General features: G+C 46.3%; 1 protein-coding gene across 2 annotated transcripts in view; it reads left to right on the top strand.

The window, feature by feature from the left end:
* The first annotated feature begins 1395 nt into the window (after nt 1–1395).
* Nucleotides 1396–18780, top strand: part of LOC147198875 (protein bicaudal C homolog 1-like) — a 46624-nt gene continuing 29239 nt past the window's right edge. For both annotated transcript variants that reach the window (XM_086122651.1, XM_086122650.1), the window contains exons 1-2: nt 1396–1776; nt 13616–13662. In XM_086122651.1, coding sequence (XP_085978777.1) covers nt 1578–1776; nt 13616–13662 — 246 coding nt within the window. In that variant the 5' untranslated portion in view covers nt 1396–1577. The remainder of the gene's footprint in view (nt 1777–13615; nt 13663–18780) is intronic.

Below are 18780 nucleotides of genomic sequence, written 5' to 3'. Positions count from 1 at the left end.
GTGCGATTGCCCCCCGAGCCTCCATTGGAACCTGTTAAATTTTAGAATCTGTGATTTTATGCGCTTCCAAGGCCCAAAATTTTGCATCCCCAGTGCAACTCTACATGAGAAAAAGAGCGTGAGCAAGCTGGCAATCATTTAAAATGTATTAAAAATGTATTTATGGAATGACTCATAACATCAAACAATCATGATAGCGGAAACAACAAAAGTGTGTCGCTTTTTCTATTCTTTTTTTTTTTGGGGGGGGTTGTATGAATTATTAAGAGCAGACGTTTGTCTTGTAGGGACTCGAGCAGCTTTGGACAACATGGACATTAGGAGTGTTGGAAAGTTGCTCTTAAATTAAACTTGGCTGAAGCTGTCGGAACTCTTTAGTTGGAAATAAAACATAAGGCAAAATGTGTTCTTTCAGCATACAAAAAAAGGAGGGGGGGGCAAAAGGGGATTAATTTTTATTTTTAAATAAAACTTTCAAGCCATAGTGCCTAGACCAGGCATGACAAAATATCCCAAATGGATTCAAACACGCTTATAAAGCAGATGAATATGAAATGACAACACTCAAGGTGCGCGTGTGTTTCACTCCCTCTCGGCCCGTTTTTTTTTGTTTGTTTTGTTTTGCTTGAACTTTGCAGTATTGCTTCCGCTTCCCCCGACTTGACAGGATGCGGATTGTTTCCTCTGCAGGCCAATAAAACCGTTGCCTGGTGGCTTTGCGGGAAGAATGCGCCTTTCCAGATGATAACGTGGCCGCAACGCAACACTTTGCCGTTTGAGAACATTTGTAGCTTTCCGCTTTTTTTTTTTTTGTACTTGGTTGCAGTACTTTGGAAAAATCTCCTCACTTGCAAGACAATTCCAATTGTACTCGTGGAATGACTGCATCTGCTCATGTTTCTCTCCACTAGTGTACATTTGTAGGGCAACTTTGACATACGAGACAACAACATAAGACAAGTGAGGTCTTAATTATGACTTAAGACTGGGTCTAGTGTGGTCAGTTGTCTTGCTAGCTGGAGTGTCGGTGTGCTAGTACATGTTATGGTGAGGTGAAACTACTGGACGCGCTTTGACACCTCACATCACACCGCTAGTAGTACTAATAGCGCGCAAATGTCCACTGGTGCCGATTTTTTTCCCATACTAGTAACATGTAGTTGTGCAGAAATGTCACATTTGTAGAAAATGGTTGAACTCGTGAGGACAAGTTGTCTAGTAGTGAGGATATGTAATCGATGTTCTAACAGCTCCATGCTTTGGTCGTAAAAAAAAAAGGGGGGGGGGGGTTGAAGAGGGGGTGTTCCTGGGAGGAGTCTTGAGATCTGGACGTCACGCGAAACTTTACTTGGAAGACTTTCTCGCCGCACTTGAGCGCACAGCCTGCCCGCGGAGAGAGCGGAGCCCGCCTATTTTTAGTCCCCCGAAATCGGCACTCAAATGGGGGGAAATGACGCTGCGTGAAGGTTTCGCGAGGCCCAGCTCCCGAGTGACGCACCACGCGGTCCAGCAGCAGCAGCAGTACTCGCTAACTTTTTTTCAGTCCTCCTCCACCGACGCCGACGAGTAGCACCGCCATGGCCGCCCAGTGCGACGCTTTGAGCGGATACTTGCAGCAGCAGCAGTCGGACCAGGGCTCCAACAGCGAGCGCAGCACAGACTCGCCTTTGCCGGGCTCCGAGGAGGACCTGAGCGGACCCCACCAGCTGGCCGATCCGGAGTGGACGGAGGAGCGCTTCCGAGTGGACCGAAAGAAGCTGGAATTCATGTTGCTAGGTATTCCGTTTTTAAAACACTCGCACATATGTTGTTGTGGAATGTTTTCGAGCCTCCTTAATGGGCCTTTAGTTTAATTTACATCCAAAAGTTTCGCTCAGTTTGCGTTGTAGCCAAGTTCCACGTGAACACGCGGCATTTGTTTTGATTGGCATGTGATCATCTGCTAATCACGTGGGTGATTTGCTACGAGGCAATTAGAGCAGTTGACTTCAAATACGTTCGCACGTGGTGCAAATGCTGCGTTCTTGTGCGCCGGACGTAAAAAAAAAATCCGATTTCGGCCACTAGGAGCTGTTATGTCAATTTCATCCAACCGGGGCCGTCAAAACTTACTCGTGCTTTCCGGTGCTTGCCGATCGGCAAAGTGACTGAATCGGAAAAGCACCGTTTCGAATCGGCTTCGTCGGGCCCGCTCGTTGTGGCGCCAAACGTCACAATTTTGCTGTCCTCTGATTGGTTGATCAGAGCAAGGCTCGTGTCGGCAAACTTCGACGAGCTAAACTCATTTGTAGCCGTTTGTTCATGTTTTTGTCGTTTGAGTGTTAACTCCTTAAACTGACGTGACACTGTTGGGTGTTGTTAAACGTTTTTGGTTGTTGGTGGAATCAATGCTTGGATTGTGAACTGTATTTTTTTTTTTATTCTCGTCATCGAAGTGTTTAAGACTCGATTTGAAGACGAGTTATATCGGTCTTAAAATATAGAATAGCGAGAATAAGCCGATATGGACCGAGGGGTGACATTTCTCCTAATTAATGTGACGATTGAACAGGTCATGTTTTTGAATGATTTTTACGGTCACATTTTTCTATCGGATGTCTCTGAAAAATGATCCAGAGGAGATTAGCTTGTGGTGTTGTGCGTTATTTTTAGTTTATTCGGTCCCTTACATCTGTAAAAGTTCGATCGTATCTCAATCTTATTTTATCGATGACAAGCCGAGCTAGTGATTCTGCAATTGGCATGAATGCATTTTTTGGCAGGGCCAGTTGACTTCCTGGAATGCCCTCGCATGTGGGAAAGGCCACACATTTCAGATGTATTTTGAGTGCTCGGAAAACGGTAAAACAGAAACTGAGCAGACTGCTGTCGGCCACCGCTCATGCCCAGACGCACGCAGACTTGATGACACATGTATCTCCACCAGGCCCCGCCTCTTAAAGGCATCATCTGGCATTGTAAGTTTAGTTCTGTTCAAAAGTGAGTTGGAGGAGTAAAACCAGTCATTTCTTTCCCCCTCTTTAAATAGCCTCAAGCAATATTGCAGCCGTTGACCTGTTGCCGGTGTGTTTGGACTCTATCCCCCGCTATAAACTCGACTTCACTGTCCCCTGCCCAAGTTGATGTTTAGATCTCGGCGCACATGTCGTCCTCCATGTCTGGCGCTGCTGCGCTTGCTCAAGTGCATTCCTCAAAGCTCCATGTCATCTCAAACTCTTCCAGGAAAACAACTTAGCCTAAGAGCAGCCCAAGATCCAAAGTGTCCCGGACATACCGCGCGCCACGTCACGCTGTGTGTGTGTGTGTGTGTGTGTATGTGTAAACGGAGCGAGTTGATTGGATGGTCCCGGTTTGTTGGTGTGGCTCTGGCCGGGACGGAGCACAGAATGTGCGTTCCTCCGTCCGCCGCTAGCCTCTGCTTTATTTATTAGTTCAGCCTCCGGAGGCCACGTTATCCGAACTGTAAAACCTCTTTAACCTCTGACCTCATCCTGCCTCGAGGAATAATGCGGGGCGTCCGCTCATGTTGTCGTGCTTGTTTCCCAGTCGGCAGTCCTCGGCGTCCTCTCTGCACTGATGATCATACGACTCCACTCGTAGAGATTCACTTCTGTTGGCAGCTTAATTCCGTTTGTGTGCAGCATAACGGCTAAATGCTGATGCACCATGTTTGCTCCGAGCTCTGGCTTCCATTAATTGAGCCCCGGAGCAAGTCAGAAGTCTTTTTCGCGACTTTCACTCCAAACACTGCATGTAGGCAAAATGGGACCCGGGCCACACGGAAGTGCCCGAAAAGAGTGTTTGCACCGTGTGGTGTCCACCCGTCCTGCCAACAAAGCTGCATCCCAATGGTGGCCTGCAGCACAACACATCCTGCAGAGGATCAAGGACAAAAGTGTATTTTTAGTAGATAGTGCCGCCTTTAATCGCATTTTACCACCCTCGCAGAATGCAGCGTTGGTTACTGAAAACGGATTGACATACTTTTTTTTTTTTTTTAAATAATATGGAAAAGAACGAAATGCAAGTCTGCAATTACATGAGCCATTAGTCAAGAATTTCAAGAAGCGCTCCGAGCACGAAGCTAAAATGGGAAGAGGAGTTTCAAATTGACGGCGCACGGGCATGTCGTCACGGGTTGTGTGACTTTTGGGAAATCCAAACGAGCATTAAGAGATGATTAGCTGGCGTGACTTCATAGTGACTCGGAAGCCCTGCAGTCATCTCTCTCTCTTTTTTTTTTTTTTTTTTGGCCCACTTTCACCAGGAGAAAATGGAAACTGTGATGCCAGCAATTCCAGCCGTGTCTTTGGACCAGGATGGTCGAATTAGTAAATAGATTTTTTTTTTTCAGGGAGGGGGAGGTTACGGGAAATCTCACCCTGGTAGCCATTGAAGTTTACTGTCGTCTTTTTGGCAGCCCGTCCGAGAACTCGCAAGTTGTAACACCTTGGAGAGCTTCACAGTGGCATGAAAGCCTGAAAGATGGCTATTTGTGGACAAGAAAAAAAAACCCTGTGTGGTCACTTTTTTTTTTCTTTTTATAGACAAGACACTGTGGTGGGAAAGCATTAACATTTACTACCGGTCCAGTGATCCACTTTGTCTGGCATTCGGTTTCAGGTCTTGCCTCTTTAACGTTCAAAATGCATTTTCATGATATTAAAGCAGGAGTCGGATGTTTACGACGGTGGTGACGTACCCGGAATATGAACTGAAGTCGTTTGTAAAGTTGCTGTCGTGAAGTTATGATTGCAGGAGATATTTGTATGAAATGCTGTATTTATTAAACAAGCTTGGGCTCACAATATTTTTATTTTATTTTTTTTAACTACGGGCAGCAGTTTTGCCAATCATTGACTTCATTTGAGGAGCAGCTTTTTTTTTTTTCTTGATTGAACTTAATTTGTAGATTGAGTATTGGCTTTCCCACCTTTCATTTGGTTTTCACGAACTCTAATAACCTTGCCGACGCAATAGAAAGTAGGCTCCACAGGAAAAAAACGTGGCAGTGAACCTCCACAGTCGTCAGCCTCTTTTATTGAGCTGTCATGCCATGAAAAGAAAAAACAACAACAACAACAAAAGAACGTCCTTCTTTTGAGGCGTCATCCTCGTCTTCCTCCCGGGTGCTGAGTAAGGCCGTTGGACAGGAAGTGTGCATCTTGAGGGAGAATGCGGCGCGGTCTTTGACCTCATCTTGCTTCCTCCGGCGTGCTCTCTTGTCCTCACTTTTTATTTGCGCGCAAGGACAAAATTCTCACTGGCTGTACTTTCCGCACTAAAAGGCGCACCTAAAAGCTTTCCATTTTCTTAAAAGCTCACAGCGCGCCTTAAAATCCGATGCGCCTTGTGTATGGTTATTACGGTAATATGTCGACCCCTGAATGGCTCCTTGCTCGAGACGTGCTAACAACGCAAAGTTCAAACTTAAGGCGATCGGTTTCGCACTTGAACACGGAAATAGAGCAGCGGCAAGAGAATTCAACGTTAACGAGTTATAAGTTATAACTTGCTGTTGGTTAAGTGAACTGTGTTGCTGCTTTATTAAATATGTTTTACTGACATCTGATCGTTCTGTTGGCCTTTCCTTGAGCGTAGCTCCATCTAGTGGATGCATTGTAGATTGCGTCTTATAATGCGGTGCGCCCAATGTATGAAACAAATTCCAAAATAGGCCATTCATTGAACGTGCGCCTCATCATCCAATGCGCCTTTTAGTGTGGAAAATACGGTAAATGGATTGCAATTCACAAATGGGCCCCGGGCCGTAGTTTGGATACCCCAGATCTACACAAACAACCTTTTCGTAGGTTCGGGTATTGTGATAGGAAGTTAAAAATGACCTGGGCAATTATGCTACTCTGCTAACGATTTATAAATCTTGCGAAATTTGATCCGGGTCTTATGACTGGCGTGCGCATGGAGCGACAGTACGTATCCATTTTTTTTTGCACCAACTTTTAATGTCAGCAATATGCAGCGCAACCGCAATGTGTCCGTCCGTTCATTTTCGATCGGGCTTGTCCGCATTGGAGGTTGCAGTCGAGCTTCTTCTTCCGCCGTCGCCACAACAACATGCTGCGACAATTAAACGATTCTATTCAAAATTTGCCCGCGCGCCGCATTCCTCCATCGCGGAGCGATGATGAAGCTCCGAGCAGAAGTAATATAATTGGGCTCCACTCGGTGGAAAAACCTGTAATTCATTACTTTAAAAAAAGGGGAAAAAAAGGGGGGGCGGTGGGAGCAGCCTGGGGGAGTCTTCTTTCAGCTCTCTGACCCATTTTTGCGCTGCCGGAGCTGTAAATGAATCTCTGTTATTCCACGGCCCTCCAACATCTTTTTCTTCTGCCCTTGTCAGAGTGCAGATTTACATTCTGTCTGGTTTGCGGTTGCTATTTTAGAAATGTTTCTTTGAGGGTGTGGGGATGGAGGGGGGGGGGGGGGGCAGAGGTGGGCAGCGGGCACCCCGGACTTACGTACACACGCATGCCACTCGGCACTTGAACCGCTCCCCATCAAGGGCTTTCAGTGTTTGCCTTTTTGGAGAAGCTCCGCTTTTGCTTTGTTGTTCTCGCTCGGATCACTCGGCACCGACTGCTAGCTGCATTTTATTTCCTTGCGTGATTGTATCAATTTTTTTTTGTTTGTTTTTGTTTTATTCTTTTGCATCTCTTTCTCTCCATCCAGGAAAAGGAAACATGATTTGCTCGAACTTTGATTGTAATGTCCTGTTCCGTTATGCACGGGGAGCCTCCGATTTGGACATACTTTGCAGTATCAGTCGACATACTTGAGTGAGCCAAGTAGACTTGAGAAAAAAATATATAAAATAGTGCGGCGGTGCTTTTAATATGATTAACGGCGATTTCCCAACAATGTCATGTTTACATAGCAACAGTCTACAAGCGAGGCTCCCTCCCTTTGCTCGGCAGGGGACCCGATACTGGGCTGGAGATACCAGGTACCAGGAATGCGCTGCTTTGTGTAATCGCTTGGCATCATTTATTGGAAGGATGATGCGGGAAGGAAATCGGCTTGATATCTGGACGTCTCTCGCAGATTCTTGCGCACGAGGTTCAGTTGTTGTCAGCCCATCCGTCATATTGTATGTGGCTTTCGTATTAGACATAAATTCGGCAGACAATATGGTAAAATTGAGCGAGGATCACATCGTACGATCAAAAGCAATCAGGAGCAATCGTGTTCACAATTTGCTTCACTTTGCCACATCCAACATGGCGTCTTTGTATATGTCACGTAAATGCGGTTTCGTGCCATTGGGGCAGACAGGAATGGAAACGCTTTAACAGGTACGATTATTATATGAATAAGGACGGAGGCGAAGCTTAGAGTGTCGACGTGTGATGACGAGCCGACCGGCCAGTCGCCGGGAAACTACGACTAGAAGTAATCGCAACCCAGCGTTGCTGCTTTTTTCAGTAAAGTAGCACCGAGCAAACTGAAGCCTTGACTCCATACATCCCCTCACTCCTTAACGGGGAACTCCGCATCTTCAATTCAATTGTCGTAACTTGTCTCAGTGCGTGTGAAAGCTTCTCCGGCTAACTTAGCTTAGCATAGCGTGCTTTATCAACACATCGCTAAGCAGTGATCGAGTGTGCGTGTTAAGTGACGTGATTATTGTCGGAAATGTGAAAAGAAAATAAATAAAGGGGCGATCGCGCGAGTAACGGATGAAATAATGGCGGGGGATAATCGATTCCTTCGTGACGGCTTTCGGAAAAGGCCCTGAGCTCACTAACGCGCGCGCATGGAGGCACGCCAAGGCAGCTACATGTCTAGCATGATCTGTTCATGATGGAAGATTTCCAAAAAATGAAATGTTAGCGGTTTGATGTGGTATTTTGTGGAAGTTGGTCAATTTATCAGATGACTTGTGGGAACATTATTCAAACTGGAGTCAAATAATCGGCCAAGGAACTGTAATAGCCTCCTTGCTTGTCCCGACAAGCCTCTGTGAGCGACGCCGGCTGGATGTGCACACCCTGGACTGGTCGCCGGTGATCGGTGGTCGGTGAATATCAGCGTTGATGTTTTGGGAAAGGAAGCCAGAGTACCGGGAGAAAACGTAACCACCGGAGAACGTGCAAACTCCACATGGAGTCAAGATTTGAACCCAGATCCCCATGACCGAGGCAGACAAGCGAAGCACCCGCAGACCGTGGTCCCCATTATGTTGACAATGAATCAATAGCGATCGTTGACCATAGGCATCTTTTGGTTCAAAATGAACACCAGGTGATTGTTATTGAAGCCAAAGTAGTCATCATATCCGAATACATCCCGGGCAAACTCTGCACTTGCTAACCGATTGAATCGTGTAAAGTGAGGCTGAATGAACCGACATTTATTTACATCCCAACTGTGACGGATGTTCTTTTCGGAATGCGGATATTTTTTGCTCCGTTTGGCCTTCTCTCAACCTGCATCATTTCACCCTTGCATTAAAGCTGAACTCATACGCGAGTGCAAGAATCCACCAGTGAAAAAAAAAAAGCCAAAAATATCCGAGGCTTCTGGTCGGAGTTAGAAGATATTGTTTGCTTGATTGTTGCGCGTGGATCGGAGCCACAACTGTAGAAATCAACGCTGTTTGCATTCCGTCAGTGTCACAACGGTGGAATCTCCCGGATTTCGTGTCTGCCCGTGAAATAATGGAGAACAGATTCGGGTATCATCTGTCAGTGTTTAGGCCTTCGTGCTTTCCTCCGCAGCTCATCGCTTTCTTTTACGCGTCGTGACGGATGGGACGAGTGGATACATTCGGTCATTGGCGTCGCTGCCGCAAAAACGACAAGGCGACTTTAAAACGTATAAGATGCTGGCATTTAGAAAAAAAAAACTTCTTTTTTTTTTTTTTTTAACAGGTCAGAGAATCGACGTTTATGGGGTGGGGGGTGGGGGTTCCAGACTTTGACTACAATTGGTGAAAATCAACTCGGAAGCGACACACCTGTTGCTGGACCGAGACAATTGTTGTTGTCAGCCCAGTTTAACCAGAGCTACGATGCTCTATTTTAACGTCTTTGCAGAAGTAACAATCTCTCCAACAGAATGCCCAAAATAAACTCAAACAAAGGATGTGCTCTGCAGCCCTTTTTTGAAGAAGAAGAAGAAGAAGAAGTCAGCCGGCGTGTCTCGGCAGAGGCCTGTGATTTTGGTTGGCGGGCTGAAAGGGGAGCAACGTCGCATGGCAAGTGCGGTGACAAAAACAAACTCGTTATTACGCCCTCGATGACATCAAACCGATCGGCGTCGACGCCGCGTCGGCAGATCGCAACAGAAATCGGTTGCTGCCGTTTTTCCTCTCGGATACTGTTCGTGAGTCGACGCGGAATATCGTTGGAATTTGAGAACAGACGTTGTCGGAACTCCATTTTGGAATGCGGTGGGCCTGGATTCAGATTTCAGAAATATGAAGATTCAGTATGGACGGGATTATTTTTTTTGTGTGTGTGTGTGTGTGTGTGATTTTAACAGTAGATTGTTGGAGGCCTGGACAAGAGATGGGCAAAAGTCTGCACAAGAAATGGTTTCAGACAAATATATATGAGGAGATTCTGGAAGTCTATTTAAGACATTGTTGTCGGCCTATCCTGGAAATCATTGTAGAACTTTCCTTGGTATTTTTAAACGGATTTGTTTGAAGGCCTAGCCCTTAATTCATTCACTCCCAAAGACGTTTTTTAACGTCTTTTCAGACTTGGTCCAGAATTGGCTGGTACTGAATGAGTTAATAGTGTGTGGGTCTTTATCCGGATATGATTTCAGGGGTGCCTGTACGTAGATGATCGTCGGCCTGTGCAGGAGGATCTGGCAGGTCTTTATAAAGCATAGCCTATCCAAGAGTGTATTGTAGGCCTGAAGAAGATTTTGCGAAACTCGACAGGAGATTGTTGTTGGCCTTTCGAAGAGAACATTGTGGGTTTCACGTTGAAAGAGTCCTTCATGCCTTGGTCACATCTCGGCTGGATGACTGTAATGCCCTTGACTTTGGAGTCAGCCAGTCCTCCATGAAGCGTCTCCAGTTGGTCCAAAATGCCGCTGCTCGCCTCTTGACTGGTACTCGTAAGAGGGAGCGCATCACTCCTACTCTGGCATCCCTTCACTGGCTCCCATTACACTCTTTTAAAGATTCTATTATTCGTTTTCAAATCTTGTAAGGGCCTCGCCCCACCTTACCTCTCTGAGCTCTTCCGCCCCTGCCCGTTGCCTCAGGTTTGCAAACCAGACACGCTTAGCGGTACGGAGAACTAAGCAGAGAGGGGCTCCGATTAAGCTTTTTCCGTTGCTGCTCCCTCTCTTTGGAATGGACGTTCGGCAAGCCCCATCGCTGCCCTTCTTTGAAACTCGTCCTCAAACTCATTTTTATTCTTTGTCTTTTGACTCAGCATGTACAAATCCTTGAGGTGAACTGAAAGGCTGCTCAACTATGTTTCTCTTTATTAATCGCATTTTAAGCCTCTTAGCATTTTTTCCCGACGTGACCCAACAAAATTGCGCCCAACTGCAATATTATTCCCGTTTTGAAGCAAAAGCATGTGAGCAGGGCCAGGTTTGGAGTCGGTGTCGTAAACGGTGCGCCGATAGGGTTGCTGTCATGATAAGCAACCCCCCCCCCCGGGTCTCGTAATCTTCCCGTCTCAGGTCTGGTTTCTCCCATGGCTGGTTTGCGTGCCACACATCTGTCGACGGGATGTTTCCCTTTGGGTGAGTTGGAGGTTTTTGCTCATGTTTTCTCCAAAGTTGTGGTGAATCTGCAGCCCCGATGTCTCTGTGATCTGTCCGTCTACGACATTTGTTGCGCTATACTTGATGCCCACTTATTAGTCAATCTGCCGCTGAGCCAGAGCCGTTCAACCAACCCGGTTGCCTCATCATCAATATACCGATTTATTTATTTCAGAAAAGCAGATGAAGTCTATGATGTCAGCTTCTGAAAACTTCTGTTTAAGGGTCTGACCTCACAACAGTCAATAGTTTTTTCCGCTTTGTATTGTTTTTCGCTAATGATCCAGCAAAATATCCAGACACCATCTGTTCTCAACGCAATAGGGGACTGAGAATTAGCTTGGCCACAATCGGCTCTCAAATGTAACTACTAACTACAGCAAAATGGTCTCGGCGTGATCATAAAATGCTTGGATTGTTGTTGACACGCCTCCTTGATGATGTCGGCGCGCATCGCCAAAGGCCACAATGTCTGCTCCGAATGGCAATAAAGCTCCCTCTTTTTTTTTTTTTATCTAAGTAAGCCTCTCTTATTCTGCAGATGCATTGAAAATATCAGTGTTCATAAGGAAATATCTGGATTATTATTTTTTGGGTGGGGGAGGTACTGTACATCTACCCAAATCTCGATCCGCAGATGCTCCTGACCCAGATTCCGACAGACGGTAACAGATCCATCTCAGGCAACGTTGGTGAAGAGACATCATTAAGACTTCCTGCTCGGATGATAGCGAAACATGAGAATTCTCCTCAGAGGACAGATATGTATTTTACATTAACAGAGCTGCCATAATCTGGAAGACTTGCAGATGTCCTGGAGTGACGACAAGCTTTTGGTGTTTGGCCCCTCCGTCTTCCACCCAGCGCGTATCGACGTATCAAAGCCGCACGTTATCCAACTCAAACTGCATGCGTCGACGGAATAATTGCGCCGCGTTGCTCCTTGTTGCATCAGCTGTGGCTCGCGTTAAAATCGTAGGAAGGAGAAATTTGATGCCGGATGGATGTCAGTTGTTTGGAGGGTGCGCTAGTATCCGTTTTGAAGCACGGTCTGTTGTTTTCGGTCAGTTAGCGGTTCATCTCAATCGTTGCCAACGGGGCGAGCGAAGATGTGGCACCGCAATTCTCAAGTTCTCTGTGCTAGCTTACAAGCTAACTCACTGCTAGCTTAAGCATCCCAAATGGAAACGTGATTTTTTTTTTTTTGTCCGGTGGACAATTCATGTAAACTTTGTTGGTGCAGCTAGAAATTGTTAAGAAAAAACATCATTAAATTCTCTCCCATCGATTTTGGCATTTTGTGTACGTTTATTGAGCTTTTATTTGCCATTGTAACTTTTCTACTACAGAAAATGAATAATCCTGTACTTGCATGTAATTCCTCAAGTCACCCTTCTGATATCATTAAATGAATTCTTTAAGCTAGCTTGCAAGCTAACTGTTTGCGCGGGCGTGCCCGGACATGTAAGTGAAGCTCAACATTTTTTGTCCACTTCATGTAAATGACAAATGAAAATTCATTCCAATTCAGCTTGCTATTATCAAAGCGTGTTATCTTACTTCCGCTAATGTAAATTCCTCTCGCTAGCGAGGTAGAAAATGGCTGTAGCTAGGTAACTAACCTCAAGACAGGATTGCTTATGTTGTCATTATGTTTACCGATTGTATGCTATACAATGACAATAAAGGCGATTCTGAATGTATTCGACATGGCTTCTGTACATATTGAAAGGAATCCTCCTTTACAATGCTTTGATTGGACAGCGTGATTGCGTGTAACGCCTGAAACCAGCCATCTCATAATATACTGACCTCGGTTTTATTTCTTCAGTCTTATTTTACAATCAGGTTGTGCGGTTCACATTTATTAGCAACCAGCTGCAGTTCAACTTACGGCCGAGGGAGTTCCTCCCTATTCTATTCCGTGCTCGGAAAAAGACTTGCAAGCGCCCGGCTCTTGTAAATGTTGATTTTTGTTTGCACTGGGACCCTTCCGATGTGGTTCATGTTCTTTGCGAAAACTGCACTTTCCAAAGTATTCCCAGAATTGTGCCGCGGAATCTGGCACATAGTGAAATTTGGCGACACTTGACCCAAACATTGTATTAATGACACCATTCCGGGCTCCTGTACACTGCAATACCGGCGATTGCCCGATATCCATCAATTAGTCACACGGGATTGGTTTTCAGTCGTTTGGATTACATAGCATGACTTGAATCCCATTCCTGGAAATGAGCGATACCAATCCGCTCGCCAAGCATAACATGAGCACTAAAGTCAGATCCACTCTAAACGCTGCCATGTGAAGAGACAATCTTTGAGAGAGAGAGCTCACTCCGGCCATGCCTGACAGGATCACGAAGCGTCACCAGTTGGTCCAAAATGCCGCTGCTCGCCTCTTGACTGGTACTCGTAAGAGGGAGCACATCACTGCCACTCTGGCTCCCGATACATTTCTTTTTTTTTTAAGATTCTATGTTGTCAAATCTTAGAATGGTTTTGCCCCACCTTACCTCTCAGGTCTGCGGAGCAGACACTATTCGAGGTTCCGAGAACTAAGTGGACTCTCAGAGGTGATCAAGCCGTTGCCGGTCCCTCTCTTTGGAATGCAGGCCCCCTCGCTGCCCATCTTTCAAACTCATTTTTATTCTTTGGCTTTTGACTCGGCGCGAGACTTGATTTTTAGTTTGACGGATTTGATCCTTTCTGCTATCTTTATTGCTTTTTATTTATTTATTTATTTGGATGAATAATTTTTGCTCCACGTGCAGCACTTTGTATACAGCGTTGGCGGTTTTAACGAGCTCCAGAAATCCAGTTGAGTTGATTGTTCCTCTTCTCTGTCTCACTCTAGCTGCCTCAGAGGGGAGAGTCAACGGCGGGGAGGATTTCTTCCAGAAGGTGAGTGTTGTCCACACGTGGTTGTTTGCTTGATTATCTTTGGGTTTTGTTGTTGCCTGCTGAGTGTCTTTTCTGTCGAGCGGGGGGGGGGGGGCACTGGGGGCCGACGTACAAATGTCAGGTGCCATGTCCTGTTGTTCCTGATTCCAAATCCAAACAAAACACAAAGCGACGGCACCGACGCCGACCGCCGCAGGCCGCCGCGCTCTGATTTATTATTTTCTTTCCCCGTCACGCAGCTGACACAACAGACGGGACTTTTTCTTACTTATGTAACAGAACACTTCAGTACACACGTATGCGTTGTGAACATTGCCGACACGTGCATCGATTTTGAAGATCGAGGCTTGACGAGCGCGCCCGCTCTGCCTCATTGACTTCATCGGTGATTTGGGTAATGTTCTGAAACTTTTGAGGGCATGAATATTTTGAAGCCAGCAACTCCCTTATCATTGTACGACTCCCTCCAATCTTTTATCGGTTAAACAGTGTGCACTGATTTATTGAACGAAGGACCACCACAAAAAAAAAAAACACTTGGAAAGAAAATCACCAGCATCCAAAGTGTTCATCAATCACAAGACTTGAGTTTTCTTTCTCATTTTATTGAAGGCCACGGAAACATGAGCCCCAACGGTCACAGTCGCACCTCCAGTCTTCAAAACTGTGCTTGCCCGACAGTACTTTTTCAGCTGCTGCAAAACGGGGCACTGTTGCGAAACCTTGCCAAGTAGTTGGAGGTCATTTCAAAAGATTAGCAGTCACGGCCACTGGTTGGAAATTGCAACCAGTGTTGCTTGGCATTATTACTTCAAATGTCTCGGATTGGATCCCGTTTGCAATTCACAAGGTTCTTGTTCTGACTGCCAATGACTGAGAGAGCACTTGAAGGTTCAGATGAGGTGGGTCCAAAAAAAATGAGAGATTTGGGCAAGCTTGCGAGTTGGTACACGTTGCGCCGCACCGGCGCAAGTTTGGTTGAAAAATTTCGCTCCTGGTACGTGCTCAAATGTGGCGCAAAAACTTTGGGGGTTGAAATCCCGGACCTCAAAGGATTAACTTTGCGTTTTTGCTGGTTCGTTGGCTTTTTCGGGGTTGATTTTTGTGACTGCAGTACTTGAATCGGGACCTTGACTTGACATGGAGAAATAATCTCTGAAAATTGGATAAACGTCGGGCGGTAGAATTACCGGTACGGGCAAGAACTGCTTTGGACATGGGAGAGCTGACGGCCAAATCTCACATTTCCAGGCAGGACGAAAGGACTGCTTAATCCTGTCGTGTTGAAACAATTTTGTTCAAAACGGAGGAATTTGGTCAGCCCAATGTTATGTCATAGGTGTCAAAAAACCTCTCGGGGCTTTTTGGACAATCGTTTTCAGTGTCTTAGCAGTCTTCTCCGCTTTAAGTATTTGCTACGGATTGATGCAGAACGGAGAAGGAAGTTTAACCGTTCCCCGATGCGCATTTCTGAAGGCAAATCAAGCCTCTGAATGGCATTTTTGACTCGCACTCGGCACTCTTGGCATCTTCCCACCTTTTATTTCCAAGTTGAAGTATCGTACGTGAGCCGCAGAGCCCTTCGGAGATAATCTGCTTGGAGTTGGGTCAACTTTGCCCCCCCACCTCTCAAATTCTCAAGACCTCAACATGGTAGCCGGGGCTCAAGGTTAAATCGTCAGTTTGAAATTAGCGACGGGCTGTTTGACTCGGAAGACCGCAGAAGAGCAGGTTTTCATTCAAGTGCACCATTTCCATTTGCGTGCAATTGCCCCTCGGATCGCGTGATCCGCGGCCGTGGCCCGTTCAAGGCTGCAAAATAAACACGGCTTTGGACCGCGCGACGCTTTTGTTGAGCCGAAAGGAACGAGGTGCATGTGTGCGCGATACTCTGAAGTTGATGGGGGGAAAAAAAATGGAAAGTGTTAGTTTGACCGCTTCCTGCCGCCCTTGCTGGGCTCGGCTAATGAATGGCATGCGACTTACTCCGCACGCTGGACTTTTTGTCAAGGTACCGCAGTTGCCGGAAGAGTCGGAGGTGGAAACCGATGAGAGCTGCACCCCCCCCCCCCAAAAAAAAATAAAAATCCACCCCCGCACTTTGTCCCCAGGCCCAGTTGCTCGCTCTTACTCACCGTCTACTAGACTTCCTTTGAGTCCAAAGCGGCAGAAAACCTCATGCTGTCAACACAAAACAAGCTTGGCCCCGGAACCCTTTCGCGCTTCTCCGTCCCGACACTTTGGTTCTGTAAAGAAGGCCGGGCCTGATGTTGAAGTGCCAAATCACGAGCAAGTTATTCTCGTCGAGGCCGAAAGACAAGCGTGCGCACGCCAGCCACATCCCTCGGTAGCCCTTTGCAGTCGAATGATTGGCAGGTGTAGCCTTGCCGCGCCGGTTGGTTAGCCATCATGTTAGCATTAAGCTAGCGGATCTTCGTGTGGCAGTTTTGTGATTTGGTTAAATACTGAATGGGTAATTCTCTTTGTTTTACATTATTTTAAAATCTGCTTGAGAGTGTGAGAGAGTATTTTAATTTGGTGGCAGGCTGTGAGGTTTTCCTGTTGCACCTTGGTTCAGTCAAGGTTGGCTAGCTAACGCCCTCGTCATACAGCTCAAATGTCAGCACTATGGAACTTGTGCTTGGTGAGATGCTAGTGTGCGCCTTGATCACTCTCGAGGTGCCCTTGAGCAGCAATTTTAATGGAACGAGAGAATCTGTCGCCGAATGGCTTGCGGTGCCATTGTGGTCTTGAAACACGCATCCTGCCTGGGGGTCGACGTGGATTTATACGGATGAACCTCAAACCTTTCGAAGCCGACTTCAAGTTTTCTTCTGTAGACTCGTTCAGAGGGAATCGACAACACCTTTGGCAAGTGACATGCTGGCAGCTTAGCATCCTCTCAGAGGTTTATTTTTTTGGGGGGGGTGACTGGAACGGATTACTGGAGTGCCATTTCAATTCATTCCAGTGGGGAAAATCGATTGGATCCACGGGCAAATTGGGTTACAGGCTTGGTCACAGAAGGAATTAAACTTGTAAGTCATATTAAGGACACACTGATATTTCGTTTTATTTTATATATATACATATATATATATATATATAAGGGATGTAACGATTTACTCAATTCCCGATTGATTACATTTTCAAGAATCATTTTGCAAAAAAATCATTTTATAACCGACAGTTATTTTTCTTTCAACATCCGCATTTTTGTCCTTGTTACACACCGTGACATGAAAAACAAAAACTGGAAAATGAACTCATCATTTTGACTGTTAATCTCCGTGATGTAGCCGAGATTTGACCGTTGTCATTACAACTCCTTTTGTGATCAACATTTCAGCATTGATTCTATTTTTATAGAATAGAAAAAAATTTATAGAATATATTTTTTAACATTGATGCATGTTTTAGTAGATTTAAATTGATTATTTCTATATATGCCCTGTCCTTAGTGACATGGCGTAATAAGGGGCATGTGAGAGGATGGAGTATGATGTCATTTTCACAGAATTCCGTTCTATCAGTACTGCATCTCCGTTACGCCCCCCCCCCCCCACTCCTACTGTGTTTAGTGTTTCATGTGTGAATAAGATTTTATCGGAATTGACTTGGTCGCGCAACCACGACGTTATCCGAAGGAGCGAAGACGAGGTCAGAAACGCTTGTTGTCTCGAACCCAAACCGTCAACTGCATCGTTTCTGGTGATGCCGCCTCGAGGTCTGCTCACCACATCTTAACAACCCCCCCGCCCCCCAACACTCCTCCGCGTCCCGCTGTCTCACACACACACACACACACACATTGCAGCTGAAACAACAGCTGCACCATCGCCGCGCGGGCCAGGAGGAAACATGCCTCTGCCATGTCGATTGTTACAGCGATATATTACGTGCAAGCCGACGGTCGTGCACGACCACGTGTGTCCAACACATGTGCTGCCTTCCAGTCTGGGACTTTTTTTTTTTTTTTTTTTTTGTGCGCGTGTGAGGCGGGGGTCCGGGTGGACGTTTGATTTTGCTCGCACAGCAGCTGGAAACGTCTCGGAGCCAATCATCACGTCAAGGCCGCGCGATGGAACCGATCAGCGGCGACGTTTTCTATTTCTGCATTCCGCAAAGGGGCGTGGGCAGAGTAAGGCGTTCGAGGCATAGGTAAAGGAATTTGCACGTCGGGCGAGTTGTCCGCGAGTCCTTTCATCGAAAATAAACGGAGTCCGCCCATTCAAGCAGTGTGTGGTCTTGTCCGAAATCAGTCCCATCTGCACGCCGCCGCCAAGAACAGCAGCGCCGAGCAGGAAATGTCTCTCCCGCTTTCTGAACAAGGACCTTTTTGAAAGACGTCCCTTGACGAAGCAAAGCGCGGGGAGACTTTGCGGAAAGTCATCGGCGCCGCGGCGGCCTTTTGAAATGCACTTTTCATCGTGGGACGCTTTGGCCTCCATTCGTCCATTTTTCTATTGTCCTCAATAGAAACGTGACGTTGACGTGACGTCCCGCCAGCCAATCGCAGGGCGCATCCGGACGTTGACCAACAGCCACTCACTTTCTCAGTTAAGGACAATTGAGAGTCTTCAGCGAACCTAACTTGCATGCCTTATGGAATGTCTGAGGACGTCCCCAGAGGAAACCCACACAAACAAAGTGGGGGGAAAAGTGCAAAGTCCACACAGGAAGTCGAGATTCGAAACCAGAACTTAATAAATTGACCGATCATTGTTAGCAAAGACCTTTTTTTTTTTTAAATTTCCTGATTCACCAATGCCTCAAACAACCGACTCTGTCATATTGTATCCGTTGTCGGTATCGACAGCCACCGCCAACACTCGATCCATTGGAATAAGCCCGGTATCGATTATCTTCCCTGATGTCAATCAAAAAGTGCGATCTATGAACACGCAGCCTCGAAACATCATCAAGCACCTGCGATGAATGCCTTCCTTGGCTCGGACAGTGTTGCTCTTCTTTAGGTTGTCTTGCAAATTGCCATGGGAGTCTCTCTTTGGTTTTGGTTTTAAATTCCACACTTTAGGACACGCGCCATCTGTCATGGTTACAGAGGGCCGGCGAAAAACAGCGATGCGCAAGAGCGAAGCAAATATGCCAGTACAT

Source organism: Hippocampus guttulatus, chromosome 10 (assembly GCF_054856545.1).
Source record: "Hippocampus guttulatus isolate MCC_2025c chromosome 10, RoL_Hgut_1.0, whole genome shotgun sequence".
NCBI lineage: Eukaryota > Metazoa > Chordata > Actinopteri > Syngnathiformes > Syngnathidae > Hippocampus > Hippocampus guttulatus.
This window is presented reverse-complemented; position numbering and strand designations above follow the sequence as displayed.